This window comes from Panthera uncia, chromosome A2 (assembly GCF_023721935.1).
Source record: "Panthera uncia isolate 11264 chromosome A2, Puncia_PCG_1.0, whole genome shotgun sequence".
In the NCBI taxonomy this organism is placed as follows: Eukaryota; Metazoa; Chordata; class Mammalia; order Carnivora; family Felidae; genus Panthera; species Panthera uncia.
The window spans coordinates 17,714,466-17,728,464 of record NC_064816.1 but is presented as its reverse complement, the minus strand read 5'-3'; the positions used below and the strand labels follow the sequence as shown (position 1 = coordinate 17,728,464).

At 57.7% G+C, this 13,999-nt stretch overlaps 2 protein-coding genes and 1 non-coding gene across 8 annotated transcripts in view; 2 read left to right on the top strand and 1 right to left on the bottom strand.

The window, feature by feature from the left end:
• Positions 1–8,415, bottom strand: part of RNF123 (ring finger protein 123) — a 29,578-nt gene extending 21,163 nt beyond the window's left edge. For 2 of the 4 annotated variants that reach the window (XM_049640472.1, XM_049640473.1), the window contains exons 1-15: positions 8,317–8,415; positions 6,709–6,826; positions 6,343–6,427; positions 3,525–3,604; positions 3,285–3,379; positions 2,841–2,895; positions 2,634–2,719; positions 2,276–2,362; positions 1,981–2,048; positions 1,659–1,784; positions 1,160–1,274; positions 976–1,080; positions 432–557; positions 188–280; positions 42–115 (exon numbers count right to left, since the gene is read on the bottom strand). In XM_049640472.1, coding sequence (XP_049496429.1) covers positions 42–115; positions 188–280; positions 432–557; positions 976–1,080; positions 1,160–1,274; positions 1,659–1,784; positions 1,981–2,048; positions 2,276–2,362; positions 2,634–2,719; positions 2,841–2,895; positions 3,285–3,379; positions 3,525–3,604; positions 6,343–6,427; positions 6,709–6,790 — 1,277 coding nt within the window. In that variant the 5' untranslated portion in view covers positions 6,791–6,826; positions 8,317–8,415. The remainder of the gene's footprint in view (positions 1–41; positions 116–187; positions 281–431; positions 558–975; positions 1,081–1,159; positions 1,275–1,658; positions 1,785–1,980; positions 2,049–2,275; positions 2,363–2,633; positions 2,720–2,840; positions 2,896–3,284; positions 3,380–3,524; positions 3,605–6,342; positions 6,428–6,708; positions 6,827–8,316) is intronic. The other 2 variants (XM_049640475.1, XM_049640474.1) reach the window with 2 other exon arrangements.
• On the top strand, positions 3,856–3,962 carry LOC125931087 (U6 spliceosomal RNA). The gene has a single exon (XR_007460345.1). It is a non-coding gene; the product is annotated as a U6 spliceosomal RNA (small nuclear RNA).
• Positions 8,416–8,489: 74 nt separating the features above from the next.
• MST1 (macrophage stimulating 1) lies at positions 8,490–13,896 on the top strand. 3 transcript variants are annotated; one of them, XM_049640477.1, is made up of 18 exons: positions 8,490–9,309; positions 9,937–10,084; positions 10,157–10,269; positions 10,353–10,467; positions 10,550–10,686; positions 10,765–10,885; positions 11,025–11,143; positions 11,324–11,492; positions 11,667–11,797; positions 11,880–11,982; positions 12,109–12,245; positions 12,332–12,367; positions 12,454–12,574; positions 12,741–12,818; positions 12,951–13,097; positions 13,179–13,285; positions 13,392–13,531; positions 13,659–13,896. In XM_049640477.1, the coding sequence occupies exons 1-18, from the start codon at positions 9,216–9,218 to the stop codon at positions 13,818–13,820; spliced, it is 2,178 nt and encodes a 725-aa protein (XP_049496434.1). In that variant the 5' UTR covers positions 8,490–9,215; the 3' UTR covers positions 13,821–13,896. The 3 variants fall into 3 exon arrangements, with proteins under 3 accessions (XP_049496434.1, XP_049496437.1, XP_049496435.1); XM_049640480.1 differs by lacking the exon at positions 11,667–11,797 and having other exon boundaries at positions 8,491–9,309; positions 10,765–10,881; XM_049640478.1 differs by lacking the exons at positions 11,880–11,982; positions 12,454–12,574 and having other exon boundaries at positions 8,493–9,309; positions 13,000–13,097.
• Positions 13,897–13,999: the final 103 nt, after the last annotated feature.

Below are 13,999 nucleotides of genomic sequence, written 5' to 3'. Positions count from 1 at the left end.
ACACCACATGTCTGGCCTGTCTGGCAGCAAGGAAAGGATACAGGACATTGCTAAGCAGAAACTTGCGGGACTTCTCATGCCTCAGGATGGCGATGGTGAGCCGCAGGTAGTGGATCTGTGGGGATGGGGTGCTCAGAGAAGGCGGCTAGGGCCCAGGGGGCCCAGGGGCAGGGGCAGGAGCTCCCACCTGTAGGCTCAGGTCTGGGACGATGGGTGAGAACCGGTAAAGCCGCAGCAGGGACATCATCAATTGCTTGAGGCAATCCTGTACCTCGTAGTCCTGGGGGAGAGATGCCGGGCTGCACACCTAGCTGGCAGAGGGCAGGTGCCAGGACAGCCGTCTGTGGGTCCTTTCCCAAACCCTCCCTGTACCTCCCCTATCTCGGTGGAGCCTGACATCCTGGCCTGAGGCCTGAAGTCCGAAGCCTCACCTCCATGAAGAGCCACAGGAGGTCGAGGATCTGACGCACCATGGACTGGGCCTGTGCAGGGGTGCCTGCCTCCACGACGCCCCGCAGGAAGCTCATGAGCACGGCCTCTACCAGGTATACCTTGCGCTGCACCAAGGGCAGGCACTGGTGAGGTGGTGGCCTTCTGCCCCTGCCCTGGCATGGGGCCAAGGCCACAGGTATAGTCTTGGGTTCCCTCAAGCAACCCCAAGACACAGATGAGCCCTTCCAGGGTCTGAGACACAAGAAGGGCCGCCGCCCCAGGGCTCCTCTGGCATTTCACACATGCAGTTCCCTTAGCCAGTGATGTCATTACCCCTCAATCTTTTCTCTAGGACACCCCCTGATATCCTCAGCTGGAAGCATCTCCTCCTTCCCTGGGTGACATCCTTGAGGTCTAAGGGCTCTGGTCACATGGGACCCCTGCCAGGTGACGGTGCTGAGCCTCATGCGCCTCGGCTTCCCAGCCCCTAGCACCGGCACTTGTGCCACAGCCCACTTCTTCCCCTCCCAAACATCCCCTCACCAGGAGCGGTGCAAAGCGATGGAAGATGTGGGCCAGCGTGAGGAGGACGGTGGGCTGGCCCTGCAACTGCCACTCGGAGCTGTCCTTCTCCACCAGCCGGCCTTCCTATGTGGGGAAGAAAGGACAGTGGGGGTCAAAGGGCTGCAGAAGGCCCTCAGCTCACCCGGCCCAGTCCCTGGCTCACCACAGGGTCCAGCTCCACGCTGAGCACTGCCCGGAAGCAGCCCAGCAACTTCTGTGCCCGCACCAGGTCAGCACGGGGTGGGTCCTGCAGGGGCCGGTAACCTGCCACTGGGTAGGTGGCACAGAGTTAAGCCAGCAATACCTGGTCTGTGGCTCAGATGCACCCATCCCTCTCCACTGAGATCCCCAAGGAGGGGCCTAGGCTCCAGGGCAGGGCTGTGGAGTCACAAGGCCTAGTCTGCGGCACAGCTCTCTCTGTCTCTGTGGGGTGCAACTTCTGCCACTTCACATTCTTATCTGTTCCACACAGTACAGTACCCACCTAATAAGGTTGCCATAGGAATTGTGCCTCCCGGCACCCACCTAAGCTGTACTCGCCCCTCTCCCCTCGGCAACCATGGCCCACCACCAGCCCATAGAACTCCCAGGGCAGGGAGCCCCTCGTCCCTGCTTCCTCAAGAGCTTCCAGGCAGTCCACAGACTTCTTCCCAAAAGGATATCGCAAGGGACGGCTGCCAAAGTTGAAGGCCACAGACTCCTTAAAGGAAAGGCTGATGGCTGGGAAGTAGGCCATGCCCAGGCCCCTGGACAAGTTCTCAAAAGCGGTGCCCAGTGACACGCCATTCCTGGAGCAGAAGGGAAGGCCTGTGAGCCCGTGCTAAGAAGGATGTAGCCGAAACAGGCCAGTAAGCAAGGCTCTGTTGCGGCTGTCCACCCTCAGGCTATTAAAGTCGGCCTGGCCCCCTTAAAGGGACTGGGAAGCTGAGGGCAGCTCAGGGAGGTCCCAGAGGCCAGGCCTGTGGGAAGAGGCAGGAGACTCACAGGCAGAAGGACAGAGTGCCATCGTCCAGGTCGATCAGGCAGCTCACGATGTCTCCCGCTGCCCATGCCTGCCAGGGGAGGAGGCCTTACAGACATACAGAAGCCCAGCAGCTTGCCCGCTCTGCCCCCTGGCTGTGTCTCCACTACCCCTCAGGGTAGGTGGCCATAAGTACAGAGCACCTGAGTCTCTGCCCTCTCCCTTTGCCCTACAGTCTCTTGTGGCTATTTGGTGGCTCCCACCCAAGCTGTGAGGATGAACATGGGGCAAGCGGGTTCCAGGGGTCTTGGCCCTCACCTTGCCATAATTCGTTGTGGTCACATTCCACTTGCGTACCCGGTTGCCATCATAAGCATAGGAGTTGTGTGTATCTCCAACCCCCTCCTAGGGAAGAAGGGTCTGTGAGGTCCAGAGCCCACCAGCCGTCAACCTTGCACCCACAGAGTTCTAGAGAAAAGGGTTGATGCTCTGAGGGAAGGAGTGATTTCCTGGCCTGGGTTGCTGTTGTCCTAGGGCAGGGTGGGACGCATTCCTCCTCCAGAGGGCAGTCGGGTTACAGTTCCAAGCAGACCTCATGTGGTCTGGTGGGTTGCCGGAGCCCTGATGAGGCCTGCAGCAGCATGTCTCCCTAGGAGGGGGCCTCTCTCACACGTACCTCCTGATTAAAGCGGCAGTTGATAGTGCACCAGCCAATCTGCATGAGTCCCTGAGAGGAGATGAGCACCTCGTAGACCCATTTCCCTGGAATAAACCAAGTCAGGCCTAGCAGATAGAAAAAGACTGCCTCCTGCCTCAGACCTGGGCCCACAGATCCCCTCCCAACAACCTGGGCCACAGCATGGTGGCCAGAGCATGGTCTCACCTTTATACACACACGTGGTTGAGCGGATAGTACCAAAGTTGCTGTGTCCAATCACCTGGGTGAAGAGTAGAGATGGTGAGCCTCCTCTCGGGCACACAGAGTGCCTCCCCAAAGAGGAATGGCCCCATCCTCAACGCGGGTTGTATTGGTGGTGCCTGCCTGTTCTAGCCAATACCGCACTGAGCCTGAACAGGGTGGGAGGGGTGGCAGCATGAGAGGAGGGGTTCATGGCTGTGATGGGAACAGCTTGGGGCTGGAGTTGCACCGAGTAGGTTTTAGGGTTGTATCAGGAGGGTTTGGGGGCTGAGGACTCAATGAGCACATCAGGAGGGGTTTGTGGCTGCAGCCCCATAAAAAAGGATAGAGAGACCAAGGCCACATCAGGAGCAGCTTGGGGCTGTCAGGAGGGGCTTGGACCTGGGGCCTTGCCTTGCCCTCACTCACCCCTAGGAGGTCATCATCCACCAGAAGAAGCCCCTCGAAGCCACCTGTGTGGTCCAGGACCACAGTGGATGGGCCAAGCCGCCCTTCAACCTGTCCTGAAAGGGAAAGGTAGGTGTGGGGTCAGGCAGGGCACAGGGTCTGACAGAATGCATAGAGGATACTGTGTTCCCCAAGGCAGCCCCCAGGGCCTCCAGGGCCCAGCCTGGCTCCCCCAATCCCATTCCAGAAGCTGCCACATACCCTGGCTCTCCTCATCCTCATTGTCTACATGTAACAGCTGGTCCAGATGCTCTGGCAGGTTCTGGAAGTTCAGGGGTTTCCTGGGGAGAGCAAGAGGCTGCGAGGGGCCCAAAAGTCCTTGAAACCAGTCAGATGACACTAAACCCCTTTCCTACTCCCTTTCCTCTGAGCTTCGGACAGTGGCTGCCTAGATTCCAGAAAAAGGCTTGTGCCTAGTCCTATATTCTTGAATGCGGGGGGGGGGGGGGGCAGAAGGCTGGACTACCCACTAAACTAAAAAGTACCAGTCCAATGTGGTGTACCTCAGGCTTTTAAAAAAAAAAAAAAAAAAGTGCTCACTTCGGCAGCACGTATACTAAAATTGGAACGATACAGAGAAGATTAGCATGGCCCCTGCGCAAGGATGACACGCAAATTCGTGAAGTGTTCCATAAAAAAAAAAAAAAAAAAAAAAAAAGAGCCCTTCCTCAACCCTAATTCCCTCATCTGTAAAAAGGGAACATAGCTGTATGTCAGAGATGCTATGAAGATTCCAAGGCATAATGTGTGCTCCCTGCATGGCCCATAACCTACCCACCCCTAAAGAAGGATCTGTTGCTTTGCCTGGGAGAGGAAGGCTGGGAGAAGTACCAATCCCCAAGGCAGCCTATACCAATGACAGCTAGGCCAGCCCTTGATCCCAGGCCTGTGGTCCCAGCCAGGGAAGTTTGTGTTGAATGAGACATGTCTTGGGAGGATGAAGGGCTGAGCCCTCTGAGTTGCTAGCTGGCTCTGTCCTGTACCCACCTGTATAGGAAACTAGAGCACCTGGCCTGCCTATCTGCCATCAGCCCCAGCCAGAGGGGCTGGGGAAATCTGACTGGCCCCCTTATATACCCAGCACACATGCTCAGAGGAGAAAGGCCTCTGTCTGATGCTGGCCAGCCCTGTCCTGAGTACAGCTGCTAAGAATAGCAGGGAATGGGGTGGCAGTAACTAGTAGGGCTCGAGTAGAACAGAGACCAGTGCCCATCTGGACGCAGCCCACAGACTGCTGGCACCTCTCTGCCACCTCTGATCCCAGCACTTTCTCCATTCAATGGTCTAGAGGGTAGGCTCTGGAAGGGACATAGATGGGCCAAAGCACCAACTCTCTGGCAAAGTAGCTTCACCTGGCTCAGGAACCACATGTTCCCCAGTTGTGAGCTACTACTCAGCTGCCAGAGGTAGAGAGGCGTGAATCCTCTTCCCCATTCCTACTAACCCCCAAGCCAAGGTCAAGTGGCAGCCATGCAATGGGGTGCCCCACCAGTAGCTTGGAAAGTTCCAGTCAACCTCCTCTCTAAACACCCCAACAGGCCCAAGGATAAAGCCTTCTGTCATGGCAGTGCTTACCGGCCCCCACTTGGGAGGCCTGCTCTAGTTCTTTGCCTGCTCTCAAGAGCAGCTGGGGGCAGCTCAGCCTCAGCGAGTGCCTGCAGCACTGTCCTTTGGCCAACCCAGCACTTGCCTGCCCTTTTTGGATCGCCTATGTCCCAGCCCAGGGCTCTGCATCCACACAAGCACTGACTGATGGCCCTGCCACCTGCTCTCCCTCCTGGCAGCCACAGAAGCAGTGGCAGCAGGACCATTTCTGATATCACATGAGGTAGGGATCAGATGGCCTTGGAAACAGGCCAGGAATGGGGCTGGAGTGGAGGTGGGCAGTAGCTCTCCATAAGTAGGAATCCTATGGCCACCACAGACATTTAAATGGAAGACGCAACAGCACTGCCCTTTGTGGCTGCCCAGAGAGCAGAGATTGTGGAAGGCAGGAGAGCCCAGGTGGTAGGAGGGCTGAGAGATAGGGACACCCATGCCTCACTGCAGGAAGGCAGAATCCACGTGACCCTCTGAAGAAGTAATGTAGCAAGAGTCTTAAAAGTGACTGCAGTTCAAATGCTCCAGCCCATGATTCCAACCCTGGGCATCCTCACAGCGGCACTGTTTACAAAAGCAAAAGCTCCTCTAAACCAGGGCAGTGCTAAAGGCTACAACAGACCCCTGGCCCTAAAAGATGCCCACCAAGATTAATTTGTAATACAGAAAATAAACACTCAGGAGATAATGTTTAATGACAAAGATAGAATCTAAACTTCTATACACTTTTCGAGGTGTGGGATCGATCCACTATCTCGATGGCAATAATGGTTTAACAGGTTATCTGGATAAAAACTTACTGAATTTTACCCTTCAAATACATGTAGTTCATTATATGTCAATTATTTCTCAATAAAACTTTAAAAAGAACTGAAGGTGACAGAAAACTTTAAAAAAAGTCTATACAGCATAATCCAAACTATACACATCACAAGGTAAGAAAAACAGAAAAATTATGCTCAAATGGTCAAGTTAGAACAAGACACACAGACGTTTTCTCTTCTTCTAAGTTTCTGCTCAAGTGCACTTGTAACTTTTTTAGGAACAATAATGTACTCAACTTTCAAGGAAAAGGGGCTTGGTAGGGTCTGCACTTTATAGGTTCAGGTGGCAGCTACAGAGGACTGGGGTGGGACAGATGTGCAGGCAGGTGCATGTGGGGACCAGATGCTGATTGTGGAGTAGGAGTGAGGTGCTCTCCTGAGGACTGAATGTGTACCACTTCCCTAACCTCCACAACACCCTCAGAAAGAAAGTACTAACACGGCCAGAGGAGATGAAGATGCAGAGTCCAGAAGGCAGACTCTCTGGCCAGAGGTCTCACAGCCAGGAGCGGTAGAGGGAGAACAGAACCCAAGCCAGCCTACCCAGAGGCTCTGGGCTGGTCCTTTGGAGTCAGGGGCTACCCACATGGCCATACCTGCTGGTGGCTGCGGTGGGCGCATGCTCAGGAGAGGAAAAGATGCGGTGCAGGTAGTCATTCAGTAGTTTCTCCTGCACAATACCTGTGCCACAGGGCAGAAGAAGAGAAGGGTCACACAGTCAGTGTAAGCTCCTAGACTGGGCTGGCTCTACAGGCTCCTGGTCCTAGGCTAGCCACAGGGGTCACAAGAGCAGTCATGTTGGGTGCACTGCTCCATCGCGGCTGATGGAGAAGAGCTGGCTCACAAGTACAAGGGGTGCAGCAAGGCTTGGAGCTCACCAGACCTGGGACTTTACCGCTTTTGTCTTTTCCTTCTCCTTCCCTCAACACAAGGAGCCTCCTCCCAGACACGTCAGCCCTTACCTGTGACCCTGGATTTCTCAGCATCTGATGTCAGCCGATAGCTCTTGCGGGAGAAAGACATGCTGGACCCCTTAGATGCCATCCTTCATTTCTTCTGGGCAGCCAGCGGTCCTGGGGGCTGAGCCGGAGGCAGAGCCTATCTATTTGAGGCCAACCAAGGGCTCCCATACCCACCTCAGTTCTGGGGCAGCAAGAAAGCTTGGGAGCAGGTGAGGCCAGGTACATGCACACTCACACACAAACCAACCCGGGGCAAGAAACCAGGGGTTCCCAGCTTCCTACACAGGGCTCCACCATGTTCCAGTGCTCAGCACAGGGCCCAACGGAGAGCAGTTGCCAGATATAGGTTTGTTAAACCAAACTAAATGTCTCAACCCCAGGAATATCAGACCAAACTGTCCAAAGTGAGGTGGCCTAGAGACAGAGACCCTGTATCCTTCTCAGTTGTAAGCCACACTAGGTCTAGCTCATTCCCAGTAGAGAGAACCCTACACCACATTCCCCAAGTGTGGTCCATCATCCAAGGGCTTGGGGCCATCTCCACCTACAAGTCCTACTGATACCTAAGGCCAGGATCTTCCCTTCTCTTTTCCAAAGGCCTGCTAGTTGTCTTGCTCCCACTCACACACACAGCCTCTCATCCATCATCTCAGCTCCATCAGAGCACCACCCAGCTATCATTGCAGACCCTGCTGGTCTTCCCAGTGCTGTCCATCCCTTACATGTCATGGTGTTGCTGCAGCTGCAGATGCACTAAGTCGCTGGTAACTGCCTCACTGATCTACAGCTGTGCTGTCCCCAATACAGTAGCCATTAGCCATATGTGACTATTTAAATTTGAATTAAAACATAAAAATTAAGAATTCAACTTCTCAGTTATATTAAGCACATTTCAAGGATTCAGCAGCCACATATGGTTAGTGGTTACTGTACGAGACACTAAAAACAGAACATTTCCATCATCACAGAAAGTTCTGTTAGACAGCGCTGGTCTACAGCCTGGCCTTCTAGCACTGCCTTAGACTGCACTCCCTCCTCCGCAGCCCAGTTCCTTATCTCACCTCAAACAGGTCTCCGTTCCCACCACACACCCTTGCCCATTCAGTCTGCACCACGCCCGCCCCTCGAGAAGGTGACTGTCCCGCCTTGCCGCCTACCACGGGCCCTCCGCTGGCATCCATGACCGCTGCGCCTCTCATACCAGAGTAGGTGCAGGGCAGATTAGACCTGATCACTCATTTAATCAGCAAACCTTCCAGACATCCACTCCGGGTGTCAGGTGCTGAGGACCCAGGTGATAGGCGGACCTTGACTTTGCTCGGGGATTCCCTGCCACGTCGATCCTGTCCAGCCCCGCCGAGGAATCCGGGCTCCGGACCGAACCGACCCCATCTCGGAGCCCAAGGACGCGAAGAGCAGCGCATGTCTCCCCCAAGTCGCCCCCGCCCGGCCCCAAGCTCCGGAGGAACCTTCAGGTCAACTCCAGCCCGGAGTCTCGCATCACAGGCTGTAAGCCCTGAGCTGTGAGCACCCTCGCTGGGCCGGCCGCAGCTGCGAAGGAAGCCGCGGGGACCCGCCCGGCTCGGAACCTAGCCGCCCCTCACTCACCCCCAGCCTCGGCCGCGGCGCCCCGGCTCACAACATCCGCCCAGCCTCTTGTCTACGGCGCGCCTCCAGGGCCAAACCGCGCGCCTGCCGCGCAGGCGCACCAGTCAGTGCCGGGCGTCCTCGAGGGAGCCCCCTCGCGGCCTCCAGCCGGGTAGTCCAGGGCCTCTGCGTCGCCGGACAGCCCAACCGCCTCTGACCCCCGCCTGCGCAAGAGAAGCACCTAGCCTAGCCGGGTCGGAATGCTATGTACTAACTGGAGCCCCAGGCCGCCTATCGCAACTCCTACCCATACCCGGAGGCCCAGCCCAGAGGTTGCTAGGACATTTGAAAGGCTATCTGCCAAGGTCCCTGCTACCTGTCACCCCCACTTCCATTCAGGCCAGACAGGTCGCCTGGCTTACCTTTCCTGGGATGGCACCTATGGCAAGGCGAGGGGAGCCTCTCTGGGCCCTGCTGCCAGGGGCGTGGGCTGACCTGCCTACAGCTGGGGCAGATAAGACAGCAAAAGGGGAAGGCCGCTTTGAGGCTGGGTCAGGGAACATTTGCCACTTTACGAGGAAAAGCTGAGGCTCAGAAAAGATTAATATCACACCACCCAGGGGCTCCCCAGCCTCTGGCAGCAATTATGTCCACACTAACTTCCCCTTCAGAGCAATGTGAGCTTCAGGGTGTCTCCATCCCTACCCCAGGGCACATCAAGTGTCCCCACTGAAACTTTCCAGCACCTGCCCACTACATAGGCCAGAGTAAGGGGCCTGACATTTCACCCAGGGGGCCTGAGGCCTGGCTCCACCCCCATTCCTGCCACTGGGTCTCAGGTCAGGCTCTAGCAGGCCTGGGGTGGGGGTGTGGAGGCAGAGCCACCCAATCCCGTAGGGACAGGTTTCACAACTTCCCGGATGCGGCTGTGGTGGGTCACAGTGCAGCCTCCAGCCAGGAGAATGGGGTGGTTCCCACTGCTGCTGCTTCTGACACAGTGTTCAAGGGTCCCTGGTGAGTGCCCCGCTCCCTGATCCCCAATTGCCTTCAGGAAGGAGTCAGCCCTAGCTAGGCCCAGCCTGCCATTCAAGCCAGGAGCTCACTTTCCCACTAGGCATGGAGCAATGAGTGCTCTTGGCTTCTTGTGCAGAGCTGGGCAGCCCCTGCCTATTCAGGCCTGAGTTAGAACATCTGTTGTAGCACTGAGGCAGCATTGAAACTGCACAGATGCATGCACACGTGCAGGCAATTATCCCTCATGAGCCTCATCTAACCCTCTAACCTAACATATGCCCTAGAGCTGATGAGAGCTCAGACTTGGACTCAGAATGCCTGGATTGAGTCTTTGCAGGGTAATTTAACAGCCCTGAGCCTTAGCATTCTCATCTGGAAGATGAAATGAGCTCCATAGGGCAGGCACCACTGCTCTCATAAAGTGTAGGCTTTAGACCTGAGCCTAGTACTTTGCCCACTGTTGATAACTACCATGTCTGGGCCTGCTTCTCCCACCCTGTACAGGGGTGTGACCTTTGAACGTACCCACAGGGTCCATCCCAGAGGCCTTGTAGCTTTGATCCCCTGAATGAACCAAGCATGGATGTGCTGATATAAATGCATTGACATGCATGCCCATCCCCGCAGGGCAGCGCTCGCCCTTGAATGACTTCCAGGTGCTCCGGGGTACAGAGCTGCAACACCTGCTACATGCAGTGGGGCCTGGGCCTTGGCAAGAACATGTGGCAGATGCTGAGGAGTGTGCAGGGCGTTGCGGGCCCCTACTGGACTGCAGGTGAGTGGCCACAGGACTAGATAAGACTGGGTGGCAGAGGAACCTGGGTGACTCTGTGCCTTGTCCTCCCAGGGCCTTCCACTACAATGTGAGCAGCCACGGCTGCCAATTGCTGCCATGGACCCAATACTCACCCTATACACAGCTGCAACGTTCAGGGCGCTGTGATCTCTTCCAAAAGAAAGGTAAGTGGCTGTGGAGAAGGGTGGGCCATGGATAGGGCTGCTGAGGCCTCAGGACTTACTGACAATGGGCCTCTTGCTCCCAGACTATGTGCGGACCTGCGTCATGGACAATGGGGTCAAGTACCGTGGTACGGTGGCCATCACCACTGGCGGCCTACCCTGCCAGCGCTGGAACCATAGGTTCCCCAATGACCACAAGTAAGACACCTCCCCTCTGTCCTTGCCCGGCTGGCTCCTGCCCCCACCCCAACACGCATTGAATTGCTGCTCTCTGCACCAGGTACACGCCCACACTCCGGAACGGCTTGGAGGAGAACTTCTGCCGAAACCCCGACGGGGACCCAGGAGGTCCCTGGTGCTACACGACAGACCCTGCAGTGCGCTTCCAGACCTGCGGCATCAAGTCCTGCCGGGAAGGTAAGCCGCTCTGGGTCCAAACTGGAGTGAGGAACATGCCCACGCCCGTCCACGAACCCACCGGCACTGTCTCTCCAGCCGCTTGCGTTTGGTGCAATGGCGAGGAGTATCGCGGCGCAGTGGACCGCACCGAGTCGGGACGCGAGTGTCAGCGCTGGGACCTGCAGCGTCCACACGCGCACCCCTTTGAGCCCGGCAAGTACGTGTGCGCGGGCTCGGCACCTAGGGGGCCAGGCTAGGGGAGGGGCCAGGACTCCAGGGGCTGGGCCAGGTAAATAGCAGGGGACAGGCAGTGCCCGAGTCCCGGGGTTTTGTTCACGCCCTGCTACCGCCCTCAGGTTCCTTGACAAAGATCTGGACGACAACTATTGCCGGAATCCGGACGGCTCCGAGCGGCCCTGGTGCTATACCACCGACCCGAAGGTGGAGCGAGAGTTCTGCGACCTCCCTCGCTGCGGTAGGGCACGGGGGCGGGGCCTGGGAGGGCACCCAGGAAACGTGGGGGCGTGGCCTGACTGGGGAAAGAGGAGCGACTGGGCGTGACCCGGAGGTGGACCCACTGGAGTTGGCCTCGGCCTCAGCCCCAGCCCGGGTCTCAGCTCCCGCTCAGGCCCCGACCAGCCTTGGTCCATCCAAGGGTCGGAGGCACAGCCGCGCCACGAGGCCACGACGCTCAGTTGCTTCCGCGGGAAGGGCGAGGGCTACAGGGGCACGGCCAACACCACCGCCGCGGGCGTACCCTGCCAGCGGTGGGACGCGCAGAACCCCCATCAGCATCGTTTTGCTCCGGAGAAATACGCATGCAAGTGAGGTGGCGGGCCGCCGCTGGGGGCGTGCTCCTGCGGCGGGGACGTTAGGAGAGGGGTCCTGGGCGGCGCTTGAAGAAAGACGGGGGCCGGGGGGGGGGGCGGGGTTCCAGTCAAAGGCTGGCTGGCCCGCGGGATGGGCCCCACCAAGAGCTGAGGGAAGCGCCCGCCCAGGGACCTTCGGGAGAACTTCTGCCGGAACCCCGACGGCTCGGAAGCGCCTTGGTGCTTTACGTCACGGCCTGGCATGCGCGTGGCCTTCTGTTACCAGATCCGGCGCTGCGCCGACGACGTGCGGCCTGAGGGTAAGGCCCAAGCTGAAACTGGAGGCCTGGAGCGGGAGGGCTGGGGCGAGAACTCGCCAGTAGCCATCCCCGCCCGTCACAGACTGCTACCACGGCGTGGGGGAGCGGTACCGCGGCTTGGTCAACAGGACCCGCAAAGGTGTCCCGTGCCAGCACTGGTCCACAGAGAGGCCACACATGCCGCAGTGAGTCGGCCCGCGCGCCCGGCCCCTCCCCTGCCGAACCCTAAAGCGGCACGCCGTAGCCTCTCCAACTGGAGCCCGGCAGGGTCAGGATTACCCTGCTAGGATTTTACTCCCTTGCCCACTCAGGTTCACACCCACCTCTGCCCCCCACGCGCATCTGGAGGAGAACTTTTGCCGGAACCCGGACAGGGATAGCCATGGGCCCTGGTGCTACACTACGGACCCGGGTACTCCGTTCGACTACTGTGCACTGCGACGCTGCCGTAAGTGACCCTCCCTCGGGGCCCCGCCCCCAGTCTCCACCAATGAAGGCTGGCTCCCTCAACGCAGGTGAACTTGGTTCTTTCAGATGACGACCAACCACCGTCCATCCTGGAGCCCCCAGGTATGCACTTGGACCAGGTGTGGGTTGGGGTCTCTTTGGGGCCTCCATCTAGTTGGGAGTTTCCCGCGGCCCATCCTGTCCCCCAGACCAGGTGGTGTTTGAGAAGTGTGGCAAGAGGGTGACCCGCCTGGACCAGCAGCGCTCCAAGCTGCGTGTGGTGGGGGGCCAGCCTGGGAACTCGCCCTGGACAGTCAGCTTGCGCAATCGGTGAGGCACACTGCCTCTCCTCAAGAGAGGAGCTGAGGATATATCCTCCGTGCTAATGCCAGGGGAGTGGGAACCTGTCCCTGGCCTCAGAGGTCCTGGCCAAGAGATGGCAGGTCCAGCCTGTGTCCCAGAACTCACTGTTTTCTCCTAATCTCTACTCCTCCAGGCAGGGCCAGCATTTCTGCGGGGGTTCCCTAGTGAAGGAGCAGTGGGTACTGACGGCCCGGCAGTGCTTCTCCTCCTGGTGAGCCTCCCTTGGATTTGGGGACCCAGTCCCACCCCCCTGCCTTCTTCTTCTCCTTAGCCACCTTTCCCAGGTGAGCCTTGGGGCAGCAGGCTGCGTGTCATGACTGATCTAGCAGAGCTTCTCCCCCAGCCATATGCCTCTCATGGGCTATGAGGTGTGGTTGGGCACCTTGTTCCAGAACCCACAGCCAGGAGAGCCAGGCCTGCAGCAGGTCCCAGTGGCCAAGATGGTGTGTGGGCCCTCCGGCTCCCAGCTTGTTCTGCTCAAGCTGGAGAGGTGTGTGACAAGTCAAGAAGGTGTGAGGTGGGGCTGACCCTTGGGGGCTCACATCCTGAGTGCCCTCATTTCCCATTAAAGACCTGTGACCCTGAACCAGCGAGTGGCACTCATCTGCCTGCCCCCCGAGAGGTATGTGGTGCCACCAGGTACCAAGTGTGAGATCGCAGGCTGGGGTGAGACCAAAGGTAAGAAAAAGCACAGCACAGCACAGCGGCATGGACTACCCCAGGCAGGAGGCCTAGCCTCAAATTCTATCCAGAGGCCCTCTCCTTCCCATTCCTCTTACTGTAGGTACAGGGAATAACAAAGTCCTGAATGTGGCCTCGCTGAATGTCATCTCCAACCAGGAATGTAACATCAAGCACCGAGGACGCATACGGGAGAGTGAGATGTGCACTGAGGGACTCTTGGCCCCTGTGGGAGCCTGTGAGGTCTGTACCAGGGTCCCATTCCCAGCTCAGGGAGGGTCTGGGAAGCTGAAAATGGACTACTTTATCCACAAGGGGGCTAGTCTCTGCCTTGGCCTAGGGCTCTCTTACCAGTTCTTCCATCTACCAGGGTGACTACGGAGGCCCACTTGCCTGCTTTACCCATGACTGCTGGGTCCTGGAGGGAATTATAATCCCCAACCGAGTGTGCGCCCGGCCCCGCTGGCCAGCCATCTTCATGCGTGTCTCTGTGTTTACGGACTGGATTCACAAGGTCATGCGGCTGGGCTAGGCCCAGCCTTCAATCCCGTTTACTTTGGAGAGAGAACAAAGGTTGTTGTCAGACATAAAGCTGCCTCTCCTCTTTACATCTGTGCAGGATGCTTCTTAGCCTCTGCTAGGAAATCAGTTGCTGTATGCACGTGGTTCAAGCCCAGCATAGCTGGGTTAGGAGACCTGGTTTTTAGGACT